A 15,759-nucleotide genomic window follows, 5' to 3' on the forward strand; every position below is an offset into this window, starting at 1 on the left:
TCAAGATCTGTCAGGTTGGATGGGGAGCATCGCTGCACAGCTATTTTCAGGTCTCTCCAGAGATGTTAGATCGGGCTCAAGTCTGGGCTCTGTCTGGGCCACTCAAGGACATTCAGAGACTTGTCCCGAAGCCCCTCCAGCGTTGTCTTTGATGTGTGCTTAAGGTCGGTGTCCTGTTAGAAGGTGAACCTTCGCCGCCCAGTCTCAGGTCTTAAGCTCTCTGGAGCATGTTTTCATCAAGGATCTCTGTGTACTTTGCTCCGTTCATCTTTCCCTTGATCCTGACTAGTCTCCCAGTCCCTGAAAAACATCCCCACAGCATGCTGCTGCCACCAGCATGCTTCACTGTAGGGATTGTGCCAGGTTTCCTCCAGATGTGACACTTGGCATTCTGGCCAAAGATTTCCATCTTTGTTTCATCAGACCAGAGAATATTTTTTTCTCATGGTCTGAGAGTCTTTAGGTGCCTTTTGGCAAACTCCAAGCAGGCTGTCGTGTCTTTTACTGAGGAGTGGCTTCCAACTGGCCACTCTACCATAAAGGCCTGATTGGTGGAGTGGCTTCTGTCTGGCCACTCTACCATAAAGGTCTGATTGGTGGAGTGGCTTCTGTCTGGCCACTCTACCATAAAGGTCTGATTGGTGGAGTGCTGCAGACATGGGAGAACCTTCCAGAAGGACAACCATCTCCACAGAGGAACTCTGACAGCGCTCCAGAGTGACCATCGGGTTCTTGGTCACCTCCCTGACCAAGGTCCTTCTCCCGATTGCTCAGTTTGCCTGGGCGGCCAGTTCTAGGAAGTGTCTTGGTGGTTCCAAACTACTTCCATTTGGAGGCCCCTGTGTTCTTGGGGACCTTCAATGCTGCAGAAATGTTTTGGTACCCTTCTCCAGATCTGGTCCATCGACACAATCCTCTCTGAGCACTACGGACAATTCTTTCGGCCTCATGGCTTGGTTCTTGCTCTGACATGCACTGTCAACTGTGGGACCTTATATTGACAGGTGTGTGCCTTTCCAAACCATGTCCAATCAATTGAATTTACTACAGGTGGAGTCCAATCAAAATGTCAAAAAAAGTTGGTTCGCTCTTTTTTATTATGGGGTAGTGTGTGTAGATTGTATTAAATAACATTCCCTCAGCATTTTTGAATAAGGCTGTAACGTAACAAAATGTGGAAAAGGTCCAGGGGTCTTAATGCTTTCCGAAGGCACTGTGTACTAGGTATAAAAAATATTAAAAAACAATCACGTCGTTTTAAGTCATGAAGTTTATGCAGAAAGTGAACTCACTCTCATTGTCAGAACTGTCACTGCTGCTTGAAGACCTGAGCCGTTTCATCCTGACGTATCCTACAGGGGGAGAGGCACGAGATGAGGCATGAGAAGAGGCACGAGAAGAGGCATGAGAAGAGGCACGAGGCATGAGAAGAGGCATGAGAAGAGGCATGAGGCATGAGAAGAGGCATGAGGCACGAGAAGAGGCACGAGAAGAGGCACGAGAAGAGGCATGAGGCACGAGAAGAGGCACAAGAAGAGGCATGAGGCACGAGAAGAGGCACGAGAAGAGGCACGAGAAGAGGCACGAGAAGAGGCACGAGAAGAGGCACGAGAAGAGGCATGAGGCACGAGAAGAGGCACGAGAAGAGGCATGAGGCACGAGAAGAGGCACGAGAAGAGGCACGAGAAGAGGCACGAGAAGAGGCACGAGAAGAGGCACGAGAAGAGGCACGAGAAGAGGCACGAGAAGAGGCACGAGAAGAGGCACGAGAAGAGGCACGAGAAGAGGCATGAGGCACGAGAAGAGGCACGAGAAGAGGCATGAGGCACGAGAAGAGGCACGAGAAGAGGCATGAGGCACGAGAAGAGGCACGAGAAGAGGCATGAGGCACGAGAAGAGGCACGAGAAGAGGCACGAGAAGAGGCACGAGAAGAGGCACGAGAAGAGGCACGAGGAGGCATGAGAAGAGGCACGAGAAGAGGCACGAGAAGAGGCATGAGGCACGAGAAGAGGCACGAGGCACGAGAAGAGGCACGAGGCACGAGGCACGAGAAGAGGCACGAGGCACGAGAAGAGGCACGAGAAGAGGCACGAGGCACGAGAAGAGGCACGAGAAGAGGCACGAGGCACGAGAAGAGGCACGAGAAGAGGCATGAGGCACGAGAAGAGGCACGAGGCACGAGAAGAGGCACGAGGCACGAGAAGAGGCACGAGGCACGAGAAGAGGCACGAGAAGAGGCACGAGAAGAGGCACGAGAAGAGGCACGAGAAGAGGCATGAGAAGAGGCACGAGAAGAGGCATGAGAAGAGGCACGAGAAGAGGCACGAGAAGAGGCATGAGGCACGAGAAGAGGCACGAGAAGAGGCACGAGAAGAGGCACGAGGCACGAGAAGAGGCACGAGAAGAGGCACGAGGCACGAGAAGAGGCACGAGAAGAGGCACGAGGCACGAGAAGAGGCACGAGAAGAGGCACGAGGCACGAGAAGAGGCACGAGGCACGAGAAGAGGCACGAGAAGAGGCACGAGGCACGAGAAGAGGCACGAGAAGAGGCACGAGGCACGAGAAGAGGCACGAGAAGAGGCACGAGGCACGAGAAGAGGCACGAGAAGAGGCACGAGGCACGAGAAGAGGCACGAGAAGAGGCACGAGAGAAGAGGCACGAGAAGAGGCACGAGGCACGAGAAGAGGCACGAGAAGAGGCACGAGGCACGAGAAGAGGCACGAGGCACGAGAAGAGGCACGAGGCACGAGGCACGAGGCACGAGAAGAGGCACGAGGCACGAGAAGAGGCACGAGGCACGAGGCACGAGAAGAGGCACGAGGCACGAGAAGAGGCACGAGGCACGAGGCACGAGAAGAGGCACGAGGCACGAGAAGAGGCACGAGGCACGAGAAGAGGCACGAGGCACGAGAAGAGGCACGAGGCACGAGAAGAGGCATGAGGCACGAGAAGAGGCACGAGAAGAGGCATGAGAAGAGGCACGAGAAGAGGCACGAGAAGAGGCATGAGACACGAGAAGAGGCATGAGGAACGAGAAGAGGCACGAGAAGAGGCACGAGAAGAGGCACGAGAAGAGGCACGAGAAGAGGCACGAGAAGAGGCACGAGAAGAGGCATGAGGCACGAGAAGAGGCACGAGAAGAGGCATGAGAAGAGGCATGAGAAGAGGCATGAGGCACGAGAAGAGGCACGAGAAGAGGCATGAGGCACGAGAAGAGGCACGAGAAGAGGCACGAGAAGAGGCATGAGAAGAGGCATGAGGCACGAGAAGAGGCACGAAAAGAGGCACGAAAAGAGGCACGAAAAGAGGCACGAGAATCTGAGCAATGAGACGTAGAATAACTATATATGAGCCCAACGGGAGACTAAAGAACTTCCATCCTATCCAATAACATTGTTCATTCCATCTTCTTTAAGCTGTAAGGGGTGATAAATTTGACTTCTTTTTCTGAAAGCCCAGAAAAACAAAAGTGCTCTGTCAAAAGGCTGAAAACTATGTCAGAACGAGGTTTTTATCAGAACCTAGAGAGATTTTCAATGCCCTCCGTTTGTGATGAACATGAATTAGTGGGCTTTAATTGGATGTTCAGTCAAATGCTCCTCTGTTCATTTTGTCAAGATAAACATTTTAATTTCAGAAAAAAGGTCTCTTGTGTTTCTTTAGATGGCTGCAGCACTCACCCTTATATGACATCCTGTGTATACTTTAATCACTTCACCAATATGCTATTGAGCCCATTTCTGGGTGTGGAAATTATATTTTAGATGGGTATTTTGTTTTGTTTTTTTTAAAAGTTCACCAGAATCAAGCTTTTCAAAACGTAAACATGTTTTTTTTGGGGGTCCTCGGAAACACCCAAAAACAGACCCCCCCAACGGCTAACACATTTTCCAGAGGACACACTGTGGCCAGTTATCTACAAAATTCTATATTTTGGGAGAGGCCAGAAAACTGTTTTCAACCAGCGATTGAGTTGAGCGAGTCTGCTGTAGAGCTCACCACTCCCCCTAACTGGGAGGGGCCAGAGACTCTGCTGTAGAGCTCACCACTCCCCCTAACTGGGAGGGGCCAGAGACTCTGCTGTAGAGCTCACCACTCCCCCTAACTGGGAGGGGGTCAGAGACTCTGCTGTAGAGCTCACCACTCCCCCTAACTGGGAGGGGGACAGAGACTCTGCTGTAGAGCTCACCACTCCCCCGAACTGGGAGGGGGACAGAGACTCTGCTGTAGAGCTCACCACTCCCCCTAACTGGGAGGGGGACAGAGACTAGTACTTGATGCTGACACATCTGCAAGCAGCACTGAGACAACTCACCATAAATGTCACGTTAAAAGTCTTCCTCTGGTGCACTCCAACCACCCTCCTCTCATCCCTGTAGACAGATTACAACAGCTCATGTCATTATGAGTCCATAGATGGAATAGCTGTGGGTAGGAGAACCCAGTCAATAGTTGTGGGTAGGAGAACCCTGTCAATAGCTGTGGGTAGGAGAACCCAGTCAATAGCTGTGGGTAGGAGAACCCAGTCAATAGCTGTTGGTAGGAGAACCCAGTCAATAGCTGGGTTCTCCATCTGGTAGGGGGCTGGAACCACTAGACAATATGATCCTGCTGGTAGGGGGCTGAAACCACTAGACAATATGAACCATCTGGTAGGGGGCTGGAACCACTAGACACTATGATCCATCTGGTAGGGGGCTGGAACCACTAGACAATATGAACCATCTGGTAGGGGGCTGGAACCACTAGACAATATGATCCATCTGGTAGGGGGCTGAAACCACTAGACAATATGAACCATCTGGAACCACTAGACAATATGAACCATCTGAAACCACTAGACAATATGATCCATCTGGTAGGGGGCTGGAACCACTAGACAATATGATCCATCTGGTAGGGGGCTGGAACCACTAGACAATATGATCCATCTGGAACCACTAGACAATATGATCCATCTGGTAGGGGGCTGGAACCACTAGACAATATGATCCATCTGGAACCACTAGACAATATGATCCATCTGGAGCCACTAGACAATATGATCCATCTGGAGCCACTAGACAATATGATCCATCTGGTAGGGGGCTGGAACCACTAGACAATTTGTAAGTCGCTCTGGATAAGAGCGTCTGCTAAATGACTTAAATGTAAATGTAAATGTAAACAATATGATCCATCTGGAACCACTAGACAATATGATCCATCTGGAACCACTAGACAATATGATCCATCTGGTAGGAGGCTGGAACCACTAGACAATATGAACCATCTGGAACCACTAGACAATATGATCCATCTGGTAGGAGGCTGGAACCACTAGACAATATGATCCATCTGGAACCACTAGACAATATGATCCATCTGGTAGGGGGCTGGAACCACTAGACAATATGATAGGGGGCTGGAACCACTAGACAATATGATCCATCTGGTAGGGGGCTGGAACCACTAGACAATATGATCCATCTGGTAGGGGGCTGGAACCACTAGACAATATGATCCATCTGGTAGGGGGCTGGAACCACTAGACAATATGATCCATCTGGAACCACTAGACAATATGATCCTGCTGGAACCACTAGACAATATGATCCTGCTGGAACCACTAGACAATATGATCCTGCTGGTATTGTACATCAACACGAGAAACACTATTGTACTTTAACACTATCTATTGCCAAAGACATTGCTCAAACTGTTAGTTGAGTGTTCATACTATAGTTATTTCATGAACTTGAATAACACAGGACTCACCATTGGTGAAAGTGCACCTTGCAGTCACTGACTAGTCTACTGTAACACCCCTAGTCCCCCTGACCATGTTACTAACCCTAGTCCCCCTGACCATGTTACTAACCCTAGTACCCCTGACCATGTTACTAACCCTAGTACCCCTGACCATGTTACTAACCCCTGTAATATAGTCTACTGTAACACCCCTAGTCCCCCTGACCATGTTACTAACCCTAGTCCCCCTGACCATGTTACTAACCCTAGTACCCCTGACCATGTTACTAACCCTAGTACCCCTGACCATGTTACTAACCCCTGTAATATGGTCTACTGTAACACCCCTAGTCCCCCTGACCATGTTACTAACCCTAGTACCCCTGACCATGTTACTAACCCCTGTAATATGGTCTACTGTAACACACCTAGTCCCCCTGACCATGTTACGAACCCTAGTACCCCTGACCATGTTACTAACCCCTGTAATATGATCTACTGTAACACCCCTACGACCCCTGACCATGTTACTAACCCTAGTACCCCTGACCATGTTACTAACCCTAGTACCCCTGACCATGTTACTAACCCTAGTACCCCTGACCATGTTACTAACCCTAGTACCCCTGACCATGTTACTAACCCTAGTACCCCTGACCATGTTACTAACCCTATGACCTATTTGGAGAGAGACTGCTACTGAACACGTCCTATTTGGAGAGAGACTGCTACTGAACACGTCCTATTTGGAGAGAGACTGCTACTGAACACGTCCTATTTGGAGAGAGACTGCTACTGAACACGTCCTATTTGGAGAGAGACTGCTACTGAACACGTCCTATTTGGAGAGAGACTGCTACTGAACACGTCCTATTTGGAGAGAGACTGCTACTGAACACGTCCTATTTGGAGAGAGACTGCTACTGAACACGTCCTATTTGGAGAGAGACTGCTACTGAACACGTCCTATTTGGAGAGAGACTGCTACTGAACACGTCCTATTTGGAGAGAGACTGCTACTGAACACGTCCTATTTGGAGAGAGACTGCTACTGAACACGTCCTATTTGGAGAGAGACTGCTACTGAACACGTCCTATTTGGAGAGAGACTGCTACTGAACACGTCCTATTTGGAGAGAGACTGCTACTGAACACGTCCTATTTGGAGAGAGACTGCTACTGACACGTCCTATTTGGAGAGAGACTGCTACTGAACACGTCCTATTTGGAGAGAGACTGCTACTGAACACGTCCTATTTGGAGAGAGACTGCTACTGAACACATCCTATTTGGAGAGAGACTGCTACTGACACGTCCTATTTGGAGAGAGACTGCTACTGAACACGTCCTATTTGGAGAGAGACTGCTACTGAACACGTCCTATTTGGAGAGAGACTGCTACTGAACACGTCCTATTTGGAGAGAGACTGCTGACAATGGAAGTGGTGGGGGATGTGTCTAATGGCAAGCTATTCCCTATATAGTGGTACTACTATAGACCAGAGCCCTATTCCCTATATAGTGGTACTACTATAGACCAGAGTCCTATTCCCTATATAGTGGTACTACTATAGACCAGAGCCCTATTCCCTATATAGTGGTACTACTATAGACCAGAGCCCTATTCCCTATATAGTGGTACTACTATAGACCGAAGCCCTATATAGTACACTACTATAGACCAGAGCCCTATTCCCTATATAGTGGTACTACTATAGACCAGAACCCTATTCCCTATATAGTGGTACTACTATAGACCAGAGCCCTATTCCCTATATAGTGCACTACTATAGACCAGAGCCCTATTCCCTATATAGTGGTACTACTATAGACCAGAGCCCTATTCCCTATATAGTGGTACTACTATAGACCAGAGCCCTATTCCCTATATAGTGCACTACTATAGACCAGAGTCCTATTCCCTATATAGTGTACTACTATAGACCAGAGCCCTATTCCCTATATAGTGGTACTACTATAGACCAGAGTCCTATTCCCTATATAGTGCACTACTATAGACCAGAGTCCTATTCCCTATATAGTGCACTACTATAGACCAGAGCCCTATTCCCTATATAGTGCACTACTATAGACCAGAGCCCTATTCCCTATATAGTGTACTACTATAGACCAGAGCCCTATTCCCTATATAGTGGTACTACTATAGACCAGAGTCCTATTCCCTATATAGTGGTACTACTATAGACCAGAGCCCTATTCCCTATATAGTGCACTACTATAGACCAGAGCCCTATTCCCTATATAGTGCACTACTATAGACCAGAGCCCTATTCCCTATATAGTGGTACTACTATAGACCAGAGCCCTATTCCCTATATAGTGCACTACTATAGACCAGAGCCCTATTCCCTATATAGTGGTACTACTATAGACCAGAGCCCTATTCCCTATATAGTGCACTACTATAGACCAGAGCCCTATTCCCTATATAGTGCACTACTATAGACCAGAGCCCTATTCCCTACATAGTACACTACTATAGACCAGAGCCCTATATAGTGCACTACTATAGACCAGAGCCCTATATAGTGCACTACTATAGACCAGAGCCCTATTCCCTATATAGTGGTACTACTATAGACCGAAGCACTATTCCCTATATAGTGCACTACTTTAGACCAGAGTCCTATTCCCTATATAGTGCACTACTATAGACCAGAGTCCTATTCCCTATATAGTGCACTACTATAGACCAGAGTCCTATTCCCTATATAGTGCACTACTATAGACCAGAGCCCTATTCCCTATATAGTGCACTACTATAGACCAGAGCCCTATTCACTATATAGAACACTACTATAGACCAGAGCCCTATTCCCTATATAGTGCACTACTATAGACCAGAGCCCTATTCCCTATATAGTGGTACTACTATAGACCAGAGCCCTATTCCCTATATAGTGGTACTACTATAGACCAGAGCCCTATTCCCTATATAGTGGTACTACTATAGACCAGAGCCCTATTCCCTATATAGTGCACTACTATAGACCAGAGCCCTATTCCCTATATAGTGCACTACTATAGACCAGAGCCCTATTCCCTATATAGTGGTACTACTATAGACCAGAGCCCTATTCCCTATATAGTGCACTACTATAGACCAGAGCCCTATTCCCTATATAGTGGTACTACTATAGACCAGAGCCCTATTCCCTATATAGTGCACTACTATAGACCAGAGCCCTATTCCCTATATAGTGCACTACTATAGACCAGAGCCCTATTCCCTACATAGTACACTACTATAGACCAGAGCCCTATTCCCTATATAGTGCACTACTATAGACCAGAGCCCTATTCCCTATATAGTGCACTACTATAGACCAGAGCCCTATATAGTGCACTACTATAGACCAGAGCCCTATTCCCTATATAGTGGTACTACTATAGACCGAAGCACTATTCCCTATATAGTGCACTACTATAGACCAGAACCCTATTCCCTATATAGTGGTACTACTATAGACCAGAGCCCTATTCCCTATATAGTGCACTACTATAGACCGAAGCCCTATTCCCTATATAGTGGTACTACTATAGACCAGAGCCCTATTCCCTATATAGTGGTACTACTATAGACCGAAGCACTATTCCCTATATAGTGGTACTACTATAGACCGAAGCCCTATTCCCTATATAGTGGTACTACTATAGACCGAAGCACTATTCCCTATATAGTGCACTACTATAGACCGAAGCCCTATATAGTGGTACTACTATAGACCAGAACCCTATTCCCTATATAGTGGTACTACTATAGACCAGAACCCTATTCCCTATATAGTGGTACTACTATAGACCAGAGCCCTATTCCCTATATAGTGCACTACTATAGACCGAAGCCCTATACAGTGGTACTACTATAGACCAGAGCCCTATTCCCTATATAGTGGTACTACTATAGACCAGAAACCTATTCCCTATATAGTGGTACTACTACTATAGACCGAAGCCCTATATAGTGCACTACTATAGACCAGAGCCCTATTCCCTATATAGTGCACGACTTTAGACCAAAGCACTATGGCTTTTTACTGGTCCTTCTGTAGCTCAGTTGGTAGAGCATGGCGCTTGTAACGCCAGGGTAGTGGGTTCGATCCCCGGGACCACCCATACGTAGAATGTATGCACACATGACTGTAAGTCGCTTTGGATAAAAGCGTCTGCTAAATGGCATATATTACCAGCCAAAATATGTTTGCCCCATTATCACATCAACCCCCTCCCCAGATGAGCATGCTTTGTAATGTTTCTAAAACAGGAAATGTATTAGTAAGAAGTAATGTGGTATACTGCTCAATTTAATGTGACCAGAGTCTTTTAATCAAAATATCAGAGACAAAATGTTCAGCTGCCCCTTTAAGGGCGGGAGGTTACCATGGTAACGGTGTCACATGTCTGAGATGTTGGACGTGACTTGTAGTAGACAGCCACTCTGCTATCAGTTGAAGCAGCAGAACCAAACTGACATTGAACAACAACCTAGCTTGTGGACGAAACCATGTACAAAGCCAAGAAATACAGGACAAGGTCCCATTTTGCTGACTGGACCAAATCACACCAACTTCCATATCTGTGGCAGTGCCCTCAAATATGAATCTATCAGCACCAAAACTGACAATTCAGCCACTTTATAACCTATTAATATGCTGTAAGATTGACAAGCAACAACTCTAAAACATCCGTGTCACGACAGGATTCCTTGTTTGTGTCATGTTGAAGATTCTGTATTGCCCTCATCTACAGCATAACTACAATTTCCAGAACAACCCATAATCGTCCAACCCATAATCGTCCAACCCGATATGCCTTTTCTAGTCTATCGGCTGTCCACTATGCCAATAGTCCCTATACATAGAAACACGTCTGCTATGCCACGAGCACTGTACAATGCTGAGGAATGTCTAGCTGGTCAAATCAGCATCGAGCTCATTCTCTAACAGAAAGGTAAGGTATTGAGACGTGGATGAATTGACAGTGACCAAATATTAGTTTCGTTAAATCACTAATAATAAGGCTCATGTGGACGTGTCCGGACATGCATGTAATTAGCTCGCTAACTAAGCAGACAGCCATGTGACCTGTAAACAAAGATTAAAAAGTAACTGTAATAATACATATTAAATGCATTAACGGAAATTACAGAAACCAACAAACGTTGTAGATTCAAATATATGGGAATGAACAGTAAAATGTCTTAGTGGTGATACTCTGTGCCTTCCCCACGACCTCCCTTAGTGGTGATACTCTGTGCCTTCCCCACGGCCTCCCTTAGTGGTGATACTCTGTATCTTCCCCACGGCCTCCCTTAGTGGTGATACTCTGTGCCTTCCCCACGGCCTCCCTTAGTGGTGATACTCTGTGCCTTCCCCACGGCCTCCCTTAGTGGTGATACTCTGTGCCTTCCCCACGGCCTCCCTTAGTGGTGATACTCTGTGCCTTCCCCACGGCCTCCCTTAGTGGTGATACTCTGTGCCTTCCCCACGGCCTCCCTTAGTGGTGATACTCTGTGCCTTCCCCACGGCCTCCCTTAGTGGTGATACTCTGTGCCTTCCCCACGGCCTCCCTTAGTGGTGATACTCACCAGCTGGGAATATTGAAGACTCATGTTTGATTTGATATGTTAAAAGGAACCACCAGCTTTCATATGTTCTCATGTTCTGAGCAAGGAACTGAAACGTTAGCTTTCTTACATGGCACATATTGCACTTTTACTTTCGTCTCCAACACTGTTTTTGCATTATTTAAACCAAATTGAACATGTTTCATTACTTATTTGAGGTTAAATTAATTTTATTGATGCATTATATTAAGTTAAAATAAGTGTTCATTCAGTATTGTTGTAATTGTCATTATAACAAATAATAAATATTTTTTTAAATCTGCCGATTTAATCGGTATCTTCTTTTTTTGGTCCTCCAATAATCTGTATCGGCGTTGAAAAATCCTAATCAGTCGACCTCTGGTAGGTAGAGTTAATAAAGTGACTATGCATAGATAATAACAGAGAGTAGCAGCAGTGTGGAAGAGGAGGATGGGTGGGGGGGGGGGGGCAATGCAAATAGTCTGGGTAGCCATCTGACTAGCTGTTCAGGAGTCTTATGGCTTGGGGGTAGAAGCTGTTTAGAAGCCTCTTGGGCCTAGACTTGGCGCTCCGGTACCGCTTGCCGTGCGGTAGCAGAGAGAACAGTCTATGACCAGGGTGGCTGGAGTCTGACCATTTCTAGGGCCTTCCTCTGACACTGCCTGGTATAGAGGTCCTGGCAGGAAGCTTGGCCCCGGTGATGTACTGGACCGTATGCACTCCCCTCTGTAGTGCCTTGCGGTCGGAAGCCCGAGCAGTTGCCATACTAAGCAACCAGTCCTCAATCAACTTAGAAACGTTATTATCTCCATTCCAAAAGACTGAAACACGTTTCAAATACTTGTGTTGCTCCAAATCTTAATAACCTGTACACTTCAAATGATATGCCTTGGCTAACGGAGATTAAACAGGACCTGATTAACTGGTCACCCTACCAAACTCTTTTTGTCAGGATGGATATCCTTCATCGGCTAAATTATCTACTCCCAAATATCCCCTGCCATCTATCGCAGTCCTTTTGCCAGAAAATGAATGCCAATCTAAATATATCTGGAACAACAAGAAACCTATTAACCTAAGGATTTAGCAGGGATCTCTTTGCCAAAACCACAACTATATTACTGGTCTGCACATGATTAATTGGTGCCTAGACAGACACCACACAATTTAGGTTGGGATGGAATCAATAGCATGTCACCCAAGCACATTAGCTTCCTTACCATGTATTTTAATAGCATTGAAAAGATCCCGACCTTATCTGACAATTGTAACAGTGCATAATACACTCTTAGCTTGGAAACATGCAAAGAGGTACATGCAGATTCCAGACGATTTATCACTCTGGTCACCGTTTGCCTTTAATCAAGATCCCCCCCCCAAATAAGGAGTATTGGACTTCTGGACTAGAAGAATAAGATGATTGCTGACCTTAAGCCTTTATTTACTCAGGACACTCATAAATCGTACCAACAGATAAAAACTGAGATTGACTTTCTCAACAAAGATTTTTTTTACCTACATCTTAGACACTTCATAGGAGTCGAATAACTACGTTTTCAAATGACTGAAGATTTTTTTAAAAATCTATTTACGAATCCTACTGTTCGGAGAGGTTTAATCTCCGACATATATTCTATTTTATTTGACAGAAGTTTCTCATCTTATGCTGCGTTGAAACCTGTTTGGGAGAGAGACATTGGACATGGGTGAGGAAGAATGGGCTTCTATATGCCAACGCGTCTACCCCAAATGCAACTCCATAAGCAAACAACTCCATTTCTTCATGGAGTTGTTTGTTTTCACTCTACTTTGATTGTGTAACATTGTGCTTGACCCTGATCCTGAACATCTGCTCAATAACTTTGTAAACTTAACCAAAAAAAATCATATTGTTACTAAGGTCCACACCTGAAGTACCATCTGTGAGAAAGTGGCTCTCTCAAGCTTCCGCTATTCTACCCCTATAAAAATCAAAAAACGAATTTAAAGGAACTCTAGAAAAGTAAATTATGTTCGTAGCTGTATACCATTAGTAGGGCCAGGATGATACCAATAATCGCAAATTTTTTTCCATGGCAAAAATGAAAACATGAAGCAATTCAAACTCCTTGGTCCTTTAAAAACCTGCTGTATGGAAAATATTGTGTGCTATAGCTTAGAAATAAATACCCGTGACTCGATGACAACATAATGATGTTTGTTTACAACATTAGATGAGGTTTTCCTGAAGAAGTTTCCTCCAGAATTCCTCTGACACTACTTCCACAGACAGAACAGATATTTCACGGAATGTATAAATATGAGGCATCCGGTTGGCGTTCACACTCACTACCAAATATGGTGATGAGAGGAAGTCCAGTGACCGGCAGTGGGAGAAGATTGAGCAAGATGGCCGTTATGCTACACATTTCCTCATAGATTAAACATTTGATCTCCATACAGTTTTCGGTTTCCAAAACTAGAAACTGTAACAAACGGTGTGGACTGCATTTTGTAGACTTTACCCTATGTCAAAGTTTTTTAAAAATGACATTGTTTAGAAGGAAAGCCAGGGCAAACAGAAGTATTACACAGGCTCACTTCAAAGTAGGCGTTCCCTAACGGAAATATGCAAAGCAGTGCTAGAAAGAGCAAATAGGATCTCACTAACTCCTGCTTGGCTCTGCCTACATCTGTGCTTGTTCTTCCCGATATCATTCATTCACTCCAATTGGAAACGACAAGTTATGGTCTATATTGGGTTAGTTGTAAATATATTTGCTACTCCATTTCCATAGATTAACTACGCTCATTTACGAAAAAGGAAAGTTATTTTCATGAGAATAAAGTGCATGAAATCATTGTGTTTTGTTCTTATAACTATGGCAGGACGCGTTGTCTAACTTACTACGTTATTCACCATCAACTAACAAGTCTAAGCATAGGCTAACCCAATTTGATATAACTAGCTAACAGTAATATGGAATCCTAGTATGTAAATAAGAACGACAAATCCACCATCCTACATTTACCTCCACAAATGACCAGTTTCCTGAAGCTGATCAACAGACCCCGGCCCCTGTCACTCAAAATATAGATTCTGTAAAACAATGCATATTGCATATAGCTAGACCAAAACTACAAACCACACACATCCAGACCGGGACAAACCACACACACCCAGACCGGGACAAACCACACACACCCAGACCGGGACAAACCACACACACCCAGACCGGGACAAACCACACACACCCAGACCGGGACAAACCACACACATCCAGACCGGGACAAACCACACACATCCAGACCGGGACAAACCACACACATCCAGACCGGGACAAACCACACACACCCAGACCGGGACAAACCACACACACCCAGACCGGGACAAACCACACACACCCAGACCGGGACAAACCACACACACCCAGACCGGGACAAACCACACACACCCAGACCGGGACAAACCACACACACCCAGACCGGGACAAACCACACACACCCAGACCGGGACAAACCACACACACCCAGACCGGGACAAACCACACACACCCAGACCGGGACAAACCACACACACCCAGACCGGGACAAACCACACACATCCAGACCGGGACAAACCACACACATCCAGACCGGGACAAACCACACACCCAGACCGGGACAAACCACACACCCAGACCGGGACAAAACAAACACCCAGACCGGGACAAACCACCGGCGGCCCTAGCGCCAAGCTCAGGCCTCGCAGCACCGCGGTGTCTGAAATCAAACTGCGCCGCCACCAACGCCACCAACTCCGGCTACTTGCGATGCCTAAAATATCACTCCATTTTAGCTCCCAGCGGCATTTCCTCAATGTCTCAATTAATTCAGACGTTAATCCATTAGAGTATCGATGTGACCGCGTATCACATTAATAATTTGTGCCATACGAGGGTGAAATATATGAGAGAGGAAGTGATCTAGTTTGCAGGCCATAGAGCCTGGCTGGACCATATGGCAAGCAGGCTCGGCACACAACGACAAGATTGTTCAGCGACCTTACCTTGGGGCTGCGGTAAATTCTGCAGCTTATTGAGACTCGTGATTTCTATCACCCAATTCTTCACATATAAAACACCGCAGACTCTTAGTAAAACGGTATTTTTGGGGGACAGTATTTCCCAGAGTTAGCAGCAAGCTCTCCGCATTACGGCATAACAGGGCTATTGTACCACCCTGTCCGCTGGGTCATAGACTCCGCCGGGCTTGGGGATGGATGGTCAACACTGTACTTCGGTTTCAAATCTATTGCATTTATATTTACGGTCTCTGGTTAATTAAAGCATTGGCCTGCGCTACTGTACTGAACTAAACTGGTGATATTCTGTCAAATATATTGAACTGTATATCTGAGTTATTTCTTTTGATAACATACAACACTTGGAATACACTGA

General features: G+C 46.1%; 1 protein-coding gene across 1 annotated transcript in view; it reads right to left on the reverse strand.

The window, feature by feature from the left end:
* LOC123996509 (protein Jade-3-like) overlaps positions 1-15,759 on the reverse strand; it is a 46,468-nt gene extending 30,709 nt beyond the window's left edge. Inside the window, exons 1-3 of the mRNA XM_046299899.1 lie at positions 15,369-15,759; positions 4,319-4,376; positions 1,293-1,352 (exon numbers count right to left, since the gene is read on the reverse strand). Of these exons, the coding sequence (XP_046155855.1) occupies positions 1,293-1,341 (49 nt within the window). The 5' untranslated portion in view covers positions 1,342-1,352; positions 4,319-4,376; positions 15,369-15,759. The remainder of the gene's footprint in view (positions 1-1,292; positions 1,353-4,318; positions 4,377-15,368) is intronic.

The sequence above is a fragment of the Oncorhynchus gorbuscha genome, linkage group LG15 (assembly GCF_021184085.1).
Source record: "Oncorhynchus gorbuscha isolate QuinsamMale2020 ecotype Even-year linkage group LG15, OgorEven_v1.0, whole genome shotgun sequence".
Taxonomy (NCBI): Eukaryota; Metazoa; Chordata; class Actinopteri; order Salmoniformes; family Salmonidae; genus Oncorhynchus; species Oncorhynchus gorbuscha.